At 39.8% G+C, this 19,174-nt stretch overlaps 1 protein-coding gene across 7 annotated transcripts; it reads right to left on the reverse strand.

Annotated features, from left to right (window-relative positions):
• Window positions 1-1,245: 1,245 nt before the first annotated feature.
• Window positions 1,246-19,064, reverse strand: LOC117774237 (core histone macro-H2A.1). Of its 7 annotated transcripts, XR_004616041.1 has the most exons (10): window positions 18,779-19,064; window positions 16,318-16,518; window positions 15,963-16,069; window positions 15,598-15,789; window positions 14,905-15,012; window positions 12,492-12,591; window positions 11,063-11,153; window positions 8,378-8,467; window positions 3,615-3,789; window positions 1,246-2,864 (listed from the first exon to the last, which is right to left on the reverse strand). XR_004616041.1 is itself a non-coding variant. In XM_034606481.1 (9 exons), exons 2-9 carry the CDS (start codon window positions 16,487-16,489, stop codon window positions 2,699-2,701), a joined length of 1,107 nt encoding a protein of 368 aa, XP_034462372.1. In that variant the 5' UTR covers window positions 16,490-16,518; window positions 18,779-19,062; the 3' UTR covers window positions 1,246-2,698. The 7 variants fall into 7 exon arrangements, 5 of the variants coding, with proteins under 5 accessions (XP_034462372.1, XP_034462374.1, XP_034462371.1 ...); XR_004616040.1 differs by lacking the exon at window positions 12,492-12,591 and having other exon boundaries at window positions 11,067-11,153; window positions 18,779-19,062; XM_034606481.1 differs by lacking the exon at window positions 11,063-11,153 and having other exon boundaries at window positions 14,905-15,009; window positions 18,779-19,062.
• Window positions 19,065-19,174: the final 110 nt, after the last annotated feature.

A 19,174-nucleotide genomic window follows, 5' to 3' on the forward strand; every position in this document is an offset into this window, starting at 1 on the left:
ATACTCAGAAGCAAAATAAGCCTGTAGGATTTTTTTTGTCAATATTTGAAAGTCTTGCCTCATGTCATGAATAATACTCTCTGTTCTGTATGGTCTAAAAAAACACAGATTGGGCCTTTAAAGGCTGATAGTCATCAGTCTGTATTTGTCGTCAAAGAACTGCAACAATATGATGCTTTCATGAAGGTTCGTTCCTCCACATTTTTGATGCAGTTTACGTATCAATAGCAGTTTTCTGAGAATTCACACGTCATTGGTGAATGTCTGCAAAAACAACTAATGTTTTGCTGATCTGTCACCGTAAGACTGAGAAGAAAATTACTCACCAAAGGAAACTTCCCCCATAAAGGCAACTTGAATAACTTGACTTCTTTAATAAGGCAGATATACGAACTTCATTTCAGAGCTTAATAAACAACATCTCTTGATTCATAGTTTTGATTTAAAGGCCTGAAACCTGTTTCAATTAACTCACCTCTTTTATCAGTGTAGATTTAACCCAAACAGGGCACTGTTTATTCTTGATAGACAAAGTTAGTGACGCACTCGTGAACACAGTGAAGGATTTAGCAGCTTAAGAGCCAGACATTTCTCTCAGGAGCTGGTGGAGACTAAAACGGAGCTAAAAGCCGAGTGAGCATTGGACGCAATCTTGTTCTGAGATGTTGTTTTTGTTTTTCTGGTTTAATTAAGAGACGTCTGGAGTTTGATTGCTTTTGATGCAACTATGTGCTGTTGAAAATAACACAGTCCTCCCAAACTAATAGTTTAAATGTCACATTAAGATCCATTAAGCCTTTCTCAACTTAAATCAGTCCTAAAGCCAAACGAATATAACAGAATAGATTTCTCTTCAGAAAGTCTTTGTTTTCTCGTTGTGAGACCCTTTGGGCCTCGTAGCTGCAGCAAAGAAAAAACACACGTCTAGAGCTGGAGGCTGAGTCACGATCCTGAGGCTTTGACTGTGGCTTTCAGTCAAATCAAATAAATGTAGCATGACATCCCTCCACCATTTCTTCTGAAAAGGCCTCAAATTGTGCTAAAACGGTGGAGATGGATTTCTCCTTGCATTGCACACACACACACACATTTGCATACACACGTATTCTCTGAGAGACGAAGACATTTCTTAAAGTTAATCTTTACTCTCACACACGCATTTCGAGGCTCACAGTTCCTGGCAGCATCCTGAGGGTCTGCATGGAACAATACATGATCTCATAAACTCACAAGGAACAAAAACAATGTTTTTAAAGGTATTTTATTACCGGAGTGTGTACAGACCTTTTGTAGAATCAATTCTTTAGAAAGCATTTTACATTTTGTTTTGTTTTTTTCATAAGAAAGTTAGAACGTTGAAAAGTCCAAATGCAGCAGATCAGTCTGATTCCTTGTACACGTCCGTCATTCTCAATTCAAATCCAACTCAAATCGACCAGAGTCTGAGTGAAGAGGCCTGCTGCTGCACAGAAAATGGCTGAGGTGAAAAAAAATCCAATTCTTGATTACAGGGTGCCACCTAGTGGCGGGTTGAGTTAAAGAGAATGAAACCGAAGCCAACAGATGAGTGAGCCTCTGGACTTGCATTAAAATGAGAACATTAGTTTTATGGCTTAACAAAGACAAAACACACAACAAAAACAATCTCTTACATTTTTTTTTCTTCAAATCACCTGTGCCTTTTAGAATCTGTGTGCAAATTAAAATAGAAAATAAAAATCTATGTTACAGTCCAATAATTTGCTATAACAGTTCACAAATACTCCATCTATATAAACACATAAGAACACACAATATAAACCAAGTGCCCTGCAAAAACCTCCATTCTCTTATTTGATATCATAGATTTTTACTGTAAATGAAAACAAACTAGTTTTCAGTTTACAGTATATTGATTGCACTGGTACCAGGAGTATATAATATATGAGTATTTACATTGCAATTAGTTTATTTTATTTTTATTTCAATTATGATTTTTTTTTTGGAAAGTCAAGGTCTCTGCAGCACACTGAGAAAACATGTTTTGCCTGTGGAAACAAAAAGGCAAAAAGAGGAATATGTGACACACAACACAAAAACAAAAACTCTTTCTATAATTCTGTTTATACGAGTCTCCTGAAGACCAAAGTAGAACAAACTGAACTTTTCTTTAGGCTTGACTTTTTCCAGTATACAGCACCAATAACAGAGATGTTCCAAAACGCAGAATTGACACCAGAAAATACACGTAATTAAGTGTTGTGTGTTTTTGAACTCGAGAGAACGAGAATAGCTGTCGTTATTATCTTTACTGCCATCACATGCATTAACCCGTATTCATCTGACTTCTCTGGAAGCCGTGTAATTGAGGTGTAGCTACCTCATAGCATATTTTTTTTTTATAATGAAAATGAAATCTTACAGTGAGCTTTCTCACTTGTTGAATCTGATTCGTGTGCCACTGTTAGTAATAAAAGGCTGGAGAATGAACAGTGCACTTTTACATTTAAATGCCAGTGGTGACAAGTAAATAAGAAATTTAGAACAAAATAGGAAAAATACGCACATAATGCAAAATCAAGTTCCCGGCCTTTAGAAAGATTCTTCTTTTTCTTCTTCTCTTCATATTAAACATATTACTAGTAAACACCTTCCTATTTCCTCGCAGGAAAAAACAGAGTGGGGGGGGGAATCGAGGAGGAGGACGCTCCAGATTCTTTTAGCTCGTCTCCAGTTTGGCCATTTCCTGCACGTAGATCCCGATGCTCTCACTGTCAAACAGCACAAAGTAGACGGTCTTGATGGTGGAAGACATGGTGGACACGAAGTAGCTGGATATGGCCTTAAGGATAAGCTGGGCTGCCGTCTGCTTAGGGAAACCATTCCTGACAGAGAAGTACAAACACACTTAGGGAGCTGCAGTTTTAACTTGTCACTGTTATTGACTGGAATGTGACTTTGACATAATAGTTTGAATTGGTACGACCGCTGGCCTCCTTTAATAGGGCCTGTTAAACCTGCTTATAAAGCACCTGTTTAACCTGCGTACTTCACAGGAAGAGATAAACGCCATTTCCCAAGCAAAAGGTGGAATCTATAAAAACAGATTTAGCGGGATAATGTGTGCACTTGTACGACAACCCATGTGCACAATCAATTTGGTGAGAGGGGAATTGTAGAATGTATATATGTACATTTACTATAATAAAAAATATTCTATAACTGAAATGTTTTATAATTATTATTAAATGTTAAGGATTATCATCTTACCATGTTCACAATCTCTGTTTATGATATTTGCTATGTAACATTTGCTTATAAATGCAAAATACAGCTGAGGCTGATGTGTGATCATAAACCAAAGTATTGGACAAAAATGAATTTTGACCTGATGATGGCGCTAAATGAAAAGTCATGATCACCGAAATGATTTCAATTCATCCTGAGAAAACCACTTCCAGGTTTAGACTAAGAAAGATCGGCATCAACTAGTGATTTGCAGAATGTGTAACAGGCTGGTTGTTTATGAAGAAACAGCTTATTGTCAGTTATTACATTTTTTTTATACTTGACAACTACATGGTTCATTACATGTCAGGTGAGCTTTTATCTGTGCTCATCTTTTGTTTTCCTACCTTCCACTACCGATGGAGGGGAAGGCCACAGACTTGAGTTTCTTCTCGTCGGCCAGAGCCAGGCAGTTCTTCACCGTCTTCTCCAGCAACTCCTCACACTTGTCGGAGCCCCAGCCTGGACTGTTGCAGTGAATGACATACTTCGCAGGAAGGCCAAAGCCGCCGGACAACACAGCTGAGGGACGGAGAGAAGAGAGGTTGGAGAACAGTTAGAGAGCTGAGAAGGGAAGACAGACACCATGCAGAGAAAGAGGAGTCAAAAATGTGAGTGCAAATATTTCGACATAACAGCAACGCATGTAAAATTGCATGTTTGAAAATAAGAACATGTTTAGTGTTTGTTATGAAACTAATTTGGTTTGTGATCTATTACTTTTCCTTTTTGATTTATCAATTATTATTTAGTCTATAAAACATCAAGAAACAGTGAACAACGTCACATCGCAATTTCCCAGAATCCAAGGTGACATCTCCAGACTTGTTTGAGAAAATGTCCAGAAGCAAAAGAAATTCACATTGCAATGATATAATGTATGAAAAGCAGCACATCCTCATTATTAATAATAAGCGAGTCACATTTTTGGCAAAAACCTGAAATTTTAGGTAAATGGAATGATTGAATCTATGATACGATATAAAATGATTAATCTATGAATCCCATCAGTCTTAAAATACATTAGTCATCAAATGTCCACGGTCAGTAAGTTATATTTTATATATTGTACAACATCACTATATAAAAGAGAAGAAACTGGATGAGATTCATCTATTAGACCAAAAAAAGGCAGAAAACAGGAGAAATGTGGCATCATTTGTGGAATTCACCTGCAAACTACACAGTTTGTGAAATCAGTATCTTAAATATACATTTTTACGACTTGTTTCTGATGCAACAGCATCACATTTAACAAAATTGTTGTCCGACCTGGCCTGCTGCTGGATTTCCACGTGTCCGACCATCATTTACTGTAAAAATCAGCAACAGTAACGAGTTGTGTCACAACTGAAAGCCTAAAAGTTGAGTTTGAAGCCCTGGGATGCTGCTCTGTGGAAAATGTATGCAGAAAATCTCCTCAAGCTTAAAATGGTTTGACCGAGGTATTACAGCGAGGTGGGCTGCAGAAATCTCTTCTCCAGACAGGATGAGAGGAGAGAAGAAAAGGAGGAACAGTGAAGACAAGGAGAGGACAAAAGAAAGAGAAGACGAGAACAGTCTGTTTTCTGGAGTTGAAACATTTTAGTGTAGTCCTTCATCAAACTGGCGACTGTAGACAGAGTAATTCAGCCAAAGCCCCCTGGCGCTGTGAAGTGAGAAAAGTCTCCAGACAGAGTTTATTAGTCCACAGTGAACGCAGCACTGGACTGGAGTCAAATCAGAGGACGAGCTGGTTTCCAGATGGAACACAGAGAGCATGGAGAGACTTCACACAGCAGGGCGAGAGCCAGGGGGGAGGAAAGGTCTGTGATGAGGAGGATGATGATGATGATGATAATGATTACGGTTTAGAGGAGCGTTTGCAAAGTTCAACGTTGTTTTATGGTTTGGGTCGGTGGAACGGTTGGGTACGGCCCCTCTGGAGATCACCTGTCAATCAAACCTTTCTGTTGATGAAGTTTAAACGGCTCTTTTCTGTCAATTAAGCCTCTTGGATGTAGAAGCTTATGAATATGACCAACTTTTTCAAAAGAAAGAAGACACCATTTCCCCATACAAAAACTAAACCTTGCAGCAGCAACAAAACATTATTACTGTACGTCTCTCAACAGTGTTGTGGTTGTACCTGACAGGGAGATGGAAAACTATAATATTGTTAGTAAGATTAATTCAAGAAAAATAAAGAATACTAAAATAGATCCCAGTAGAGCACATACTTCCTCCAAGGCCCAACAGTCCCCTTATTAAACTACATTTAAATTCACTACATTTTTATTTGGCTTTGCAGCAAATTGCAAACACCCCGTCACAAAATGTGATAAAGAAGAAGTTCCTGGATCCACACCAAAATTAACTGTGTTCAGCAAATACAGCTGAGAAATAACTTTTCTGAATAAAAAAAAAAATCTGTACTGTAAAGTTCTGTTTATTTTCCAACTCAATTTGCAGAGTAAATCTGCACAGAGATTTCATGTCAAACTTACTTTTGGCTAATTTCCCACCACTGATCAGGGATCACTGAGTCTCAAATGAAGGAAACAATTGGCGTATAGCTTCAACTGTGTTGCATCATTCATTGTTATGTGACCATTTGCTGCCTAATGAGAAGAAAATCTGACAGAGATTTAATCTTTATCATTTTAACCACAAATAAAACAAGAAGTCAATACACCACAAGCTGGTAGTACAGAGACAGCAGATCACATCTTAAATTCTGCTTCTGCATGAATAACTCTGGTACCTGTCTGGCTTTGAAACTGAGAAGTTTGCGCACAAAAATCCAGATGCATAAATACTTTACATCTTGAAGAACTTTTTTTTTTTCACGGCTGCATGGTCACAGTGACCGTTTGGCTGATCCAGTTCCCCAGAAATCACAGGCAGGCTCTGCAGGCTCTGCTGGCTCGGTGTTCAGTCCCCTGGTAATCTATTTATGAGCTGCACGCAGAGACTGGGATTAGGACGCTGAGCTAACTTGGCTGGATGTGAGAGAGGGCAGCAGTGAAGGTGGGGAGTGTTTGAAAACGCGAGAGTGTGTGATGAATAATGACAGAGGCAGATGGAGAAAGAGTAAGAGAAGGATGAAGAGAACAAGTGGAGACAAATGGGCTGGAGCATAAAATAATCTGGGCTCAAACAATATGGCTCTCTGAAGACTAATGTCTGTAAATTTACACTCAGGTCACAGAGAAGATTACAGACCAGTACTAAATATCTTTGATCAGTTTCATGACAGAAATATCCAAGCATTGACTTCTTTACTAAATTTAGTTTCTGGCATATAAGAAGCAGTTCTCGGTCCGGCAGAAGGTCAAAGATAAAGTTCAGCAACATTTAGGGTTTGATTTTTAATGATCTGAGCAGATGGTCCAAATCCACTGTGCAGCACTGCCAGGCACATGGTTCAGAGGGGTGGTGCTTAGTCTCTCAGGGCGCTTTCACACCTTCCTTGTTTGGTCCCAAACTTCTGACTTTTCAGTTTATTTCAAACCAATATAACAGGTGTGAGAGGGGCCTTAGACCCCGGTCCAGATCAAAGGACCAACATTTTGTGCAATTTAAAGAGGTGGTCTCATTCTAGATCAGACTGAGGCATGGTTCGAATTGTTTGCAGTGAGAAAACTACCAGACTTTCGGACCAATAGCCAAAGAAGTTGAGACAGCATTAAACAGTAGAAGAAGAAAATAAGCGGAAGCTGCTCACATGATCGCTCGTCTTTGCCTCCAACGATATAATGTTTGAAGTCAAGGAAACTAATTTTGCTGGTAGTAATAACATAATGTTATTACAATGGCAACGATATTAATGAAGTGAAATGGTTCATTCAATTTCTCTGGTCAAATAGAGAGACTACTTTTTATTTAAAAATAGCAGTGCTCCCAGAATGCACCTGACCACACCAAATTTTTAGACCAACATGTCCATGGGTTCTCAGATGACACCACTGCATTTGCTATTTAAATAACTTGGACACTGAACAGGAAGTTCTGAACTGTGTCGCTCTGAAACAAAGACATTTGCATTGTGCTCTGAGCTACTTTGCACAAGATGCAAGATAAAGCTTTAGGCTTCGGAACAATAATGAATAAGTGTGTGAAATCTTTGTGTCCACAACCAAATGGTTGATTGCTTAATGTGCTGGATTTGCTGTATGTTCAAGCAGTTGGTGTGTGTGTGTGTGTGTGTGTGTGTGTGTGTGTGTGTGTGTGTGTGTGTGTGTGTGTGTGTGTGTGTATGTATAGAGGGTTACTGACATCACTGTCAGAGGAGCTGGGTGTGGTGCCTGAGTGAATCAATATGGACTCTCCAGCCCCTTCAGTGGTGACATTGGAGGAAAGTCAGTGTTGCCGACTGCTGAGGCAGATTGTGAAATAGAAAAAAAGCTTCTGAACGTGGTATATTTTCCTCAAGTGGATACGAAAGTTTAGAAAGACAAGCAGAAACAAATAGGCCAAGCTTCTACTCTTGTTATAAAACAAAGTTTCAAATTATCGATGGCGTCTAAAAAAAACAAAAACATACTGGAACAAATCTAAATATGTTCTAACAGCAGGTAGTTGTCACCCACACCCTGAAACTTAAAGTCTCACAAACCTGTTCATCGTCTGTCATACAAATACCGAGCATGTCACATCATTGTGAGTTTAAATTTAGAACATAATTTGTCAAAATCAGGCCTATTGTTGCTTTAGCTAAAGCCAAACCTACATAACCAACAGTAGGTACCTGTTCAATATGGGCTGGTAACATAAGGATATAATCTGCTTGAATTTTATAATGTATAAATTAAGCCCTGCAACGATTAACAATCAATTGGTATTTTGATGATTGACAAATTTTTTCAGTGATATGCCAGGCAAAAAATGCCAAATAATTGCAGGTTTCAGCTTCTCAAACGTTAGGGTTTGATGCTTTATTTTATATATGACAGTAACATTTGTATATTATGGACAATTGTATGTTGCAGCCCTAAAGGTCATGATAGCAGAGCCATACCGAAATAAAGGTAGATTTATAACCAGATTCCAAACCAGAACTTCAAGAAACGTTTGTCAAAAATGCTTTTTGCCACCCTCTTTGCTGATTTTGTCTGCTTTGTGCACTTACCCCCAGCCACCTCCAGATTGCCATTTTTCTTCTTCAGCTCCTGCACAGCATCAGTGAACTCTTTCCCTCCCTTCTTCTCCAGAGCACAGCCTGTGAGGGGAGACAGGACTGAGGTGAAAACATCCTCATGTATCACTGACAGACAGACAGATGCACAGCAGGGAAACTGCAGAGGTGATGTCATGCACACAGACAGACAGGCAAGAAAGCAGACATGGAGACAGACAGACAGACAGGTAGTCAGGCAGACAACAATGCTGTCAATCATCTCATCTGGCCTCTCTCTCAGTCTCTGAGCTCAACACCTCTCGTGCAACACGTTGAGATTCTGTTCTTGTATTTGAGAGACTCAGGAAACATCTCATAAAGTGCTGCTATTTTCCAAATGACTCATTGTGAGTTAGTTAAATGAATGTATTAAAGCAACAATCTCTAATTACTTCCCTATGTCCTCACATACCAGCTTGTTAACAGTGGACTCAGGGTATTTTCTTTCAGTCTCAAACTAGAGAATATAGAGTAAAGGGGAGAGGATGGTGCAGATCTTGGTATCGATGAGAATATAAAACCTCTGTTCACCTTGGTTGCTCACACATTTCAAGTATATCAGTCCAGGAATCAATTTAGGTGAATGATGTTACGAGCCCCCTGGGGAAGCTAATTCGGCCGTTTCTTTCCTCCTTATTTTGATAGAAGTTGTTCCACGTGAGTCAGTAACTCTATTCGAAATTTACTCAGAGCTAAAGAGAGAAGCCACAAAGGAAACTAAAGAGGAGAGAGGTGATTCAAGTCCACCAGAGCCAGAGGAATGAATGCTCTGGCTGACATATTATTAAAAAAACAGGCAGGGGAGAAAAACATGATAAAGTTAATGTCAGCCTTTTAAAGAAAAGTTAGAGGTTAAAGCTCTACGAGCAAGCAGAAGTTCAACAGCTCATTCTATAGTTATTAATGGTTTGATGGGCAAATCTTCATTAATCTGTTAATTTGAATGACCAGTGATCACCCCTCAGGAGTTTGGATGTGATCTCGGGATCAAACACTTTCTGGAGTTTCTAAGCAGCTGGACTAGCAGCACAGTCAAGGGGACGGAGGTCACAGGAAATAAAGTGAGTCCCAGATTGTCCACATTTCAGTTAAGTGGGTAAAAGGCACAACAAGCAGCAGCTCAGGGTTAGGATGACAGAAATAAACAGCTAGTCGTATGGATTACATGAAGCAATCAGCAACTGCTCTGCGTAGATTCTATTTCTCCTTCTGCCTCTTCTATTTGACAAACAGTGCTGGATATTTAATGATTACGATATTTAATGATCATTAATGATTTAACGATAACATATTTTCTTTAGGGGCATTCGTTTTTTAAGCTGAGGCACCAGTGTATTGTCACTGGGTAGAGTACAACAGCAACACATGGGCCACCCATGTTTCAGGGCTTTATCTCTGCTCATAGACCTTTTACGGGCTGGAGATGTGGTTTATGTTTGTATGACGTGAAATGTGCTGCAGTCTGGTTAATACATTTGGGAAAGTTGTAAGAATTGTGTAAAAGCTAATGCATGACGGCCGGTCTCACGAAGCAGGATTACTGGATTAGAGTAATTGGGTGATCGGACCACAGACTAATTATAAAGATGGATGACATGACAGGTCATAAAACCCACCTCCTCCATGCAAGTGGATGGGACATGGTAAGTTCTGGTAAGTTTGATTTGTGATTAGTTATTTGATGCTATAAAAAAAAGATATGATTGACAGCGGAGACTGATCGTGCATGTGTAACAGTAGAACCTAGATACCGTGGCTACAGACCACGATCACTAGTTAGCAAACTTTGGCTCCAAACAATGTCAAAAGTGCAAGATGGCATCACACGTATATTTTGGCTACATTTTTGTATAACACGAGGAAGTGCAGACATGTCATCCATCTTTATATACAGTCTATGGATCAGACCAAAACCACAAATAATGCAGATGTCTGCTTCAAAAATTAGACCCCAGTTATAAGCAGGAATTGTTTTGATAATGCTTAATTTTCTGTCCATAAAAATATTGGAAATTCAGCCATCTGAGAAAACAGTTTTCAGCCGTCCACCATTCAATAGCCTTTTTTAATGTTGTAAGCTAGATTATTAAAATGATCCTTTTCACAATGATCACATTTAGTTTTTTCTTGTGCATGTCAGGTTCATAGAAAACACAGCAGAGCTATTTGGCTGCAGACTTTCAAATGGTTGAAAATTGAGTTTCCCAGAGGCACCTCGTTGCATAAATAAAACATTGCCTGCCGGGGCACGCTTCAAAGATCTGCAAGTTCATTTTCACTCGTGATACAGAATAATTCTTTCAGTCAATGTTTCAGCAAATCACATAATTACATCAGTGAAGCATTTTCAGTAGGAGCATAAGGGCACTGGGTTGTGGATTAAAAGGTAGTCTTCAGAGCAGAGCTCAGGATAAATAACCTCCTACAATGCAGAATAAAAACTGTGCTGCTGCTGTTTGTCCAGAGACTGAGATGAAGACTATCTGGAAAATGCAGAAAGAAAGAAAGAAAGAAAGAGAAAAAGAAAGAGAAAGAGAAAGAGAAAGACAAAGAGAGAGAGAGAGAGGGAGGGGGGAGAGGGAGAGGGAGACAGCAGACAGGCAGTCATGGTCTCGGTGGTGTCAATAGTTCCTTTACCTACTTCACCACCTGTATAGATGGAGGAGTTGGTCGGGTGAACGACAGCGTCGCTATCCACGATGGAAATGTCGGCTTGGACAACTTGCAACTACAGACAACAACGACGACAAACAACAGGCAAACAACACAGTGGTAAAAACACAGTGAGTGATCCAGAGCAAAACGATGGGACAGACAGTAAGAAAAAAAAGAAGGAAGAAGAAAAGACACAAAAGGTGAGCGTGCTCCTTCTCCTGAGGATATGACAGGAAACAAGGAGGCCACTGTGGACACGGTGGGTCACGTTATACAACTAGGAAGCAGGATTCACATTTAGTCAGATTCACTTCAAAAACTGAATAAATTAGCCTAAATGTGTTGTTCATACTTACACACACACACGCATCTAGATTCAAGAGCGTATTTAAAAATATTCAAATTAAATTTTTGTAGTTTTAAACTGAGGACATAAAGAACGTAAATATTGTTTTAATCAGTTTTCTGACTAATTGTGTCGTCCCGATTTCTTGGCTCATTAAACTGAGCATAAGTTGTCACAGTCCAGGCGAACAACCTCACAGCCAGGCGGCAGCAACGTGCAGCAGTTTTTCTTCTGTAAATTGGAGCCGTTTTTCAGTTCAAGAATGTTTCTGAAATTAGTGATTATTAAAAATTCCAAAAGGCCTGGCAGCCGTCTGAAAGGAGGACGACCTGGAATGAACCGCAACACATCAACACACAGAAGAGCAAGCAGAACCACCGCTCACAGGAGCTCTGATAAAAACCCTTGAATATCCCCATTATTCTATATTTTACTTGATTTCCATTGATATGTGGAAAAGGGAATATAGGAAATCAGTCTTTTGACTCTTCACTTTAAGCCAAACAGCTGAGTTAATTACTTGAGGTTAGAGGGGATCGAAGATAAGTCTTGATTCACACTGTGAACAACACAGACATCGTGTCCGTTTACTTCCTGCAGAGCTGACTAACAAGGGTTTTTATTTCAAACTAACACTGCACAGACAATAAGTTTGGAGAATGGCTTTGTTTTTTATTGGAGTTTAATTTATTTCCCAAGTGATTTTGTGATTTCTGCATTTTATTCAGACCTTTAACTGCTTTTTAAATAGTCAGAATAAATTCATAAAGTCCTAATGAGTTGGAGAAAAGTCAGACATATCGTTGATTCCATCAGTATCTCTTCCACTGACATAACTGAGAACTACAACAACCGAGTTGTCCACAGTGTGAATGAAGAAATCTGGAGGAGAGTGTTTCTTCTAGCCAGTGAACCAGCCTCAAATGTTATTTTGGGAATTGTTCATTAATTCTCGGAGGATTTCACAGTTGTGAAGTTTTGGAGATTCAAGGATTTTTAATATCGAACCCCTTCTAGGGCCAGAGAGGGTGTGGGGTTGGGGGTTTGGACTTGGGGGAAGCTCACCTAGATCATCTTTAAGTTCAAGCTCAGCATTGGTGGGGTTGATGACCCCCTCCACGTCAAAGCCAGCCAAGTTGCTGACCTCGCTGTGGATAAGGTTGAGCTGCGGAGCGGGAGGCACGAGGGGTGGAGTGAGGATGGGACATGCCGGGGAGGAGGGAGAGCGAGAGGGAAGAGGGGAGGAAGCAAAGCCATTAAAACCCAGATTCACACCGCAGATTAAAAAAAAAAAAAAAAGGGACACCTTGACTTTTTGATGAATAACAAAACCGGACCAAACGTATCTGAAAGCTTAAGACGAGTGAGTATACCTTATATTTGTGTGCACTAATGTGTGCAAATTATTGTACATGTTTTATATAGTACTACTGCAGGAGTGGCTCTGTGTGGTTTTTGTACATGTTCATATTTATTTTACAGCTTTTAGTTTTAGTGTTTTGGAGTACAACAGGAGTGATGAAAAGGATATACTGTTACACATTCACTAATCCTGCTATAAAATATGAGCCATCTGGTTGAAATCCAATTATCAGCATTTGGTAGCCTGAAGCTCTGCCCTGTTTTTTCTGAATTAACAAGCTCAGAATCCTGGTACCAAAAGTCCTGAGGTGCCAGAGCAAAGCTGTTGTTTCCAACAGTTTGATGTAAAATTACTTTGCAATGTGAAACTATGAAGAAAACTCTTTTGTTTGTTTATGACCTGCTCCCACCCACAGTTTCCGTTTTGAGGCTGGTTGTTTTACTGAGGTAGAGACAGGAATGGTAAGTTTTCAACATCTGTCTGTAGACTTGGCAAAGAGAAAATATAGAGAAACTAAAAAGTCAAGGTATCCCTGTAAATATTAAGAATTTAACATCCTGTTAGCACAAAGGTTCATTAGTCGTACAAGATATTTTTGCCCACAAGGATTTACAGTTAAGACTTGATTAGAAAGACCAAGATCATCCCAGAGAAATGTCGTGACAAGGAATGTAATGATGACAGAAAAGCGTGAAACTGAATAATACACCAAGGGAAATGCTTGAGCAGGAAAAGTGCAGTTAAAATAAATTAATTCTACAATAGGCAAAGAAACATACTTCCTATTCATGCGTTTATTATCTTAATCAGTGGGAGGTGAACTGCATTTTTGATTAATTATCATCATTTTTCTAATGATAAGGTCGAATAATGAAAGCAGGCAAACACTGCTGCTGCTCACGTCTATGCTCACTTTCAATTACTGCAGGTTCTATTTCAAATCATGTGATGTTTCCCACTGTTTCTAGTTAACATACTGTATTTATTATCAAGGAAGGCAACCAAATCAGTGTTGTGGTTTTTTTCACTGCTACTTTCAGTTTTACTGCAAGAATCAGAAACAAGGAATTACTGTCATTCTGCTTTAAAAAATGTAATCTGTAGTAATAGGAAGGAACCAGTTCCTCATTAACCACCTGTTAAATGTTTGTGTTGTTACATCAGGTTGCATTAATTACTAATAAATAAAATATCAGAATCAATATATGCATGGTACAGCAAAGTATGCAGTTAGATCAGCAGAAGTTGAAATCAACCCTGAGCTGAAATATTGAGATAGATAAATAGAGTTTCTACAGATTAAGATCCTGAAAGTCCATCTCTCTATCCTGTCCTGTTCCACACAAAATCATCCTTCATTCTCATGTTGTGTTACACAACCCACAAGCTTTTGCAAGATTGTGCGTTTGAGCACAGACAGAGCATGAATTATACATCTTTATCACACAGATAAAAAAAATAAAATAAAACTCATGGTTGCTACTATTACAGTTAGTGCAGTGAAGCATTAAAAGCCCTTATGAAGTTAGGAAGCACATTTATTCAAAAGTATTTTACATTAAACATTTATTTCTGAGAAAAACCAGGTGATTAATGGAGAAAACATTTTCATGTAATCTTTGATCTCTTTCTTTTATCAATCTGGATCAGTTGTGAAGAGGAAGTGATGACAATAGACTGAATAAAAACATGTGGATGTATTAAGAGGTCAGATAAAACCGTTTGATGTATTCACAGCGCTTGTTTTATTTCTTTTCTGTCAGATTCTTAAAGACTAAAGAAGAATAAATTCATCCATGCATAGATAATTTGTTAATATAGAATGAGATTTACAATTTTCTCCAAAACCGAGAGACAAATGTGCACGACAGAAAAGGCAAACAACTGTGGCCTTTTTCCTTTGACTTCTTAAATATGTTGTCATGTTTTTAACCAACTGAAAGAGAAATCAGAAAACAGCAAATATACAAAGTCTTATTTTAGCCTGACATTACTTCATTTTCTTCGCTTCACCCCAAACAAAGGTCATTCAACACACACTAAACTGTAGTTTAAAATATAATCTGCATCAACCTGTTTGGAGCTAGCGTTTATCTAAGTTGACAGAAAACTGACCTTTTGTCCCAGGAAGAGGCTCTTGGTGGAGAGCACGGTGAAGCTGTCGCCTGGAGATCCCTCTGTGGTGCTGTCTGCAGACGCCGCCTTGCTCACCTCGCCCGGCTTCTGATGACGACACGGACGACACGAGGACACCAAGTGAGACTTTATTTCTCTCTATATCAATATTGTCCTTCTTTTGTTCCCCTCTCCATGGAGAGCTCTGGGGTTAGGATCAGCCAATTAATGGTTTCTTGTGAAAAATTTGAAACTTGCAGACAACAGCCCCAGATCAAAGCCAAATAGGAAATCTATCGACAGTTGCCAATCGATGTGTGAACTCTTCAAAGACATGATTTGAGAGGTTAGCTGACACGTAGCCTCTTTGGATGCTAAACATTCTAGACGATTCAGCAACTACTAAGAGCGGACCAAACATACTATAGTCGGGGGTTTCCCCTGGTGAAAGATCGTTTAGTGTGTATGACCCTGTCCCCAGTCAGTCGTCTAGTGTGAACGGTTGCAAGAGTCCTGATTGCAAATCATGTAGTGTGAACTGCAACGACTTTGAAAGTCATGTTAACTCATGGAATAAGAAGCCAATGAAATACTTAATCTCAGATATAACACAACACACTTTTCGACTTCCTGAGTTGACCTGTAACCTAATTGTGTTTATCAGCCCAACGGTCTGTTCACACGAAGCCCTACCTTAGCTTTTCTTCCTCCCTTTTTCCCGCTCAGTTTCTTAGCAGCTGATTTCTTGACAGTCTTGGGTTTCTTCTCAGGAGGGGGTGCAACGGGAGTCTCAAGTTTGCCCTTTGCGCCTCTCTTCTTGGCCAGCAGTTCTGGATGGATGTTGGGCAGGACTCCTCCTGCTGCAATGGTCACACCTTTCAGCAACTGAAACAAAACGACAAAACAGACAACTTGAAATCACTTAGCGCACTGGTAGGAAATCAGCCTGAATATGTGCTGTATGCACTGGAAAAAAAATGTACTAAATATTCTTCTGTAAATGACAGATGGAATGGAAACAACACTGGTGTTTTTAAAATCAACTGAACAGAACTGACCTGGTTGAGCTCCTCATCATTGGCGATGGCCAGCAGGATGTGTCGTGGCGTGACGCGACCCTTCTTGTTGTCTCTGGCTGCATTTCCTGCCAACTCCAGGATCTCGGCTACAAGAGTAAACACAAATCATCAGAGGACTTCATCAATAATTAATGAAGAGCAAGAGTAGTTTAGAAAAGCATGTCTCCGAACATTTACTTGAACCTGATTAATAATGAAAAACTGACGTTCAGTTGGTCCTTATGAATGTAACTGTAAACGTAAATGTAGCTGCCATTCCAAGATTTAGAAAAAATGCTAGAAGACATTTCTAACATTACCTCCCCATTCTCTCCTCTCCAAAGATAAAACTCACCAGTAAGATACTCCAGTACAGCAGCCAGGTAGACTGGCGCTCCCACCCCTATGCGATATTTCGGCAGGCCTCTCTTTATGTAACGCAGCATGCGGCCCACAGGGAATATGACCCCTGCCTTACTGGACCGCGACGTCTTGGTCGACTTCTTCTTTCCTCCTCGGCTGGACATGATGCTGAGACGGCTACCAGTGTCAGGCTCTGCAAGGACACATTAACAAGGGAACATTAACTAATCGGAATAATACTTTCTTCCTATGGTGAAACAAACACTTGACTCACTATGGAGGAATAGAGAAAAAAAATAAAACAATTTAAAAGCTGAAATTAAAATTGCCTCAGTGAGATTCTCCTCCACAGGAAGTGATGAATCAAAACAAAAGAGTAAAATAAACAAACTATCTCCCACAACACAGTTAAACAGAGAAATGGAACAGAGAGATGTTGTTTTCCTACTGATCACTCATCTCACAGTGACTGGATGCAAATCACTTAATCGCTTGAAAACATAACCACTAACTAGTTTTTACATTCATTATGTATGAATGAAAACACTTATAGGTTATATTCCTGACAGTATGACATCTGCTTTTTTTTTCTAGCTGTAAGATGACAATACATTTTAAAACAATCTTTAGTTTTTGAAGGTTAGAGACGTTTTGACACCTAAAAACTGATAAGTCTGTTTTACACCCAGCTCCACACCCATGTTACACTTGTTAATAAAATCATTACTGTCAGCATACAGAATATGGAAATATACAACTTAATTTATGTTCATTTTATCTTTATTAATCATAAACTTATATGGTTAGTTCTCAACTTTGATACCCTTAATGACAACTAAATCCCTTGATGAATGAATGTCACTTTTAAACATTACTTTAACAGATTTAAATATGTTCTAATACACACTTTGGCTTAGAAGTCCCTGGTTAATATCTATCAGTGTAAATCAATGTTCCGGCAACTGGGTCCTTCCTGGTTTTATATAGTCAGAGATTTCTCTATCGACTCATAAATGAAAATTGCCTGTATAACCTCTGGTAACAGCCATAAATGCCTTCATAGAAATAAGCCACAAGGCACGATAGACAAAAAATATGTGTATCAAACATATGGCTGTGTGTTATGGTCAAAAAATGTATCAAGTTAAAAGTTTTTATGTCAGCTGATATCAACAGTTATCACAATAAATATAAAGAGAATGACAGACACTTGATAAACAGTGAAACATTTTTACAAATCTGATGTGTTCAATTATGTGTTACACCTCCTCACTGTGCTTACACAAGGTATGAGCATTATGCCGATACGTATATTGGACTTTTGAAAACAGAAAATAACTGAAAAAGATATTGTGATAATTACAGATATCGTTTTATTGCCCAGCACTAATAGAAATAACCCTCAAGGCATTATGGAAACAAAATTATTCTAATCACACAAAAGAAGAAAGTCATTAACTATCCCAAACACTCAATAAACTCAAAATAATGTATTCAGAACAGGGATTCATTTGGCACGTTGGTGGATAATTAAACCAGAATGAGGTTTTTAGTGTGTTTTGTTGAGATGACCCTGAGGCCAAAGTGCAGGCTCCATGTAATCCAAGCAAAACAAGGATTATAATTATTATAATATCATTTTAATATTATAATCTATGTAAATAAGAGCTAGCTTTCTTTCTCACAGGTATTTTGCTAAAGACATTTTCCGTGAATGGAGAAGAAATGGTTCTTCATCTAAATAAAATATGCATAGGATTATAATTTTGGGGTTTAAACTACAATAATAAATATGATGTTCCAAATGAATCATATGTCATTGAAATTATGTTTTTGTATTGTAGCAGCTGCAGATATCAATTAGCGGTGTGTTGCTGACCCAGTCAATCAGACACAGGCCAGATACACACACATCAACACAACGTCAAACACTAACGGAGCCAGTTTAATATTAACACAATCACATCGTGTCCTCTGGAACATCTGCAGCCGCTGTCCTCTCCTCCTGCCCGGCCAGGTGCAGGTGGGCTCCGCCGCACCGACACACCGGACATTTGTTTCCGCTGATAGGGCAGCGATTTCCGCATGTTAACAACCCGCCGGACGCCTCGCACCGGCGGCTGTGTTAGAACCACACACCCGGAGACTCGACCTACGGGTAAAACCGAGCTGCCCGACGACATGAGGACATTTTCCCGTTGAGGTCAGCGGGGCTTTCGGCTCGAAACACGCCCGGCACAGCGGAGCCGAGGCGGCTGCTCCCGCTCCGCCTCCTCCCCTCCTTGTTTGTCGGCTCTAGCAGCGGCGGCAGCCTCGGTCTCTCTCGGCCTTTAAGCCGAAGAAACGCGACATGGCAGCGGGCACGGTTCGGTTCGGTGAACGCGGAGCGGCTCCACCGACGAGGAGCGGCCGACCTCGGTGTGACAACCTCCCCCCACCCGTGGTATACTTACAGAAACAGGGCTCGGCGGTAAATGTCTCTCCGCTCGTCCGGGAACAAGCCTGGGCAGTGTCCTCGACTCCCACAATCCACAGCGAATCCACCGAAATATCGCAGCGAGCCAGCAGCGCTGCCCGCGGAGCGACGAGAGCTGAGGATCCGCGGCTGAGCTGATCTTTAACCCCTTCCACCGTGACTCGGTCCGGGAGAACACGTGGTGCGGCCGTGGACGGACTGTTTCCAGAGCAGATCGATGGAAACCATCACAGACCAGTGTCCCCGCGTTTATTTTAATTACAGATTATTCACCCAAACCAGGAACCTTACACCAGGGGCGTCACTACAAAATCTGGCCACCCTTTCCCAAAACCCCAAAACTGAGTTGGAAGGGGAGCACACAAACTTATAT

Source organism: Hippoglossus hippoglossus, chromosome 14, assembly GCF_009819705.1.
Source record: "Hippoglossus hippoglossus isolate fHipHip1 chromosome 14, fHipHip1.pri, whole genome shotgun sequence".
NCBI lineage: Eukaryota > Metazoa > Chordata > Actinopteri > Pleuronectiformes > Pleuronectidae > Hippoglossus > Hippoglossus hippoglossus.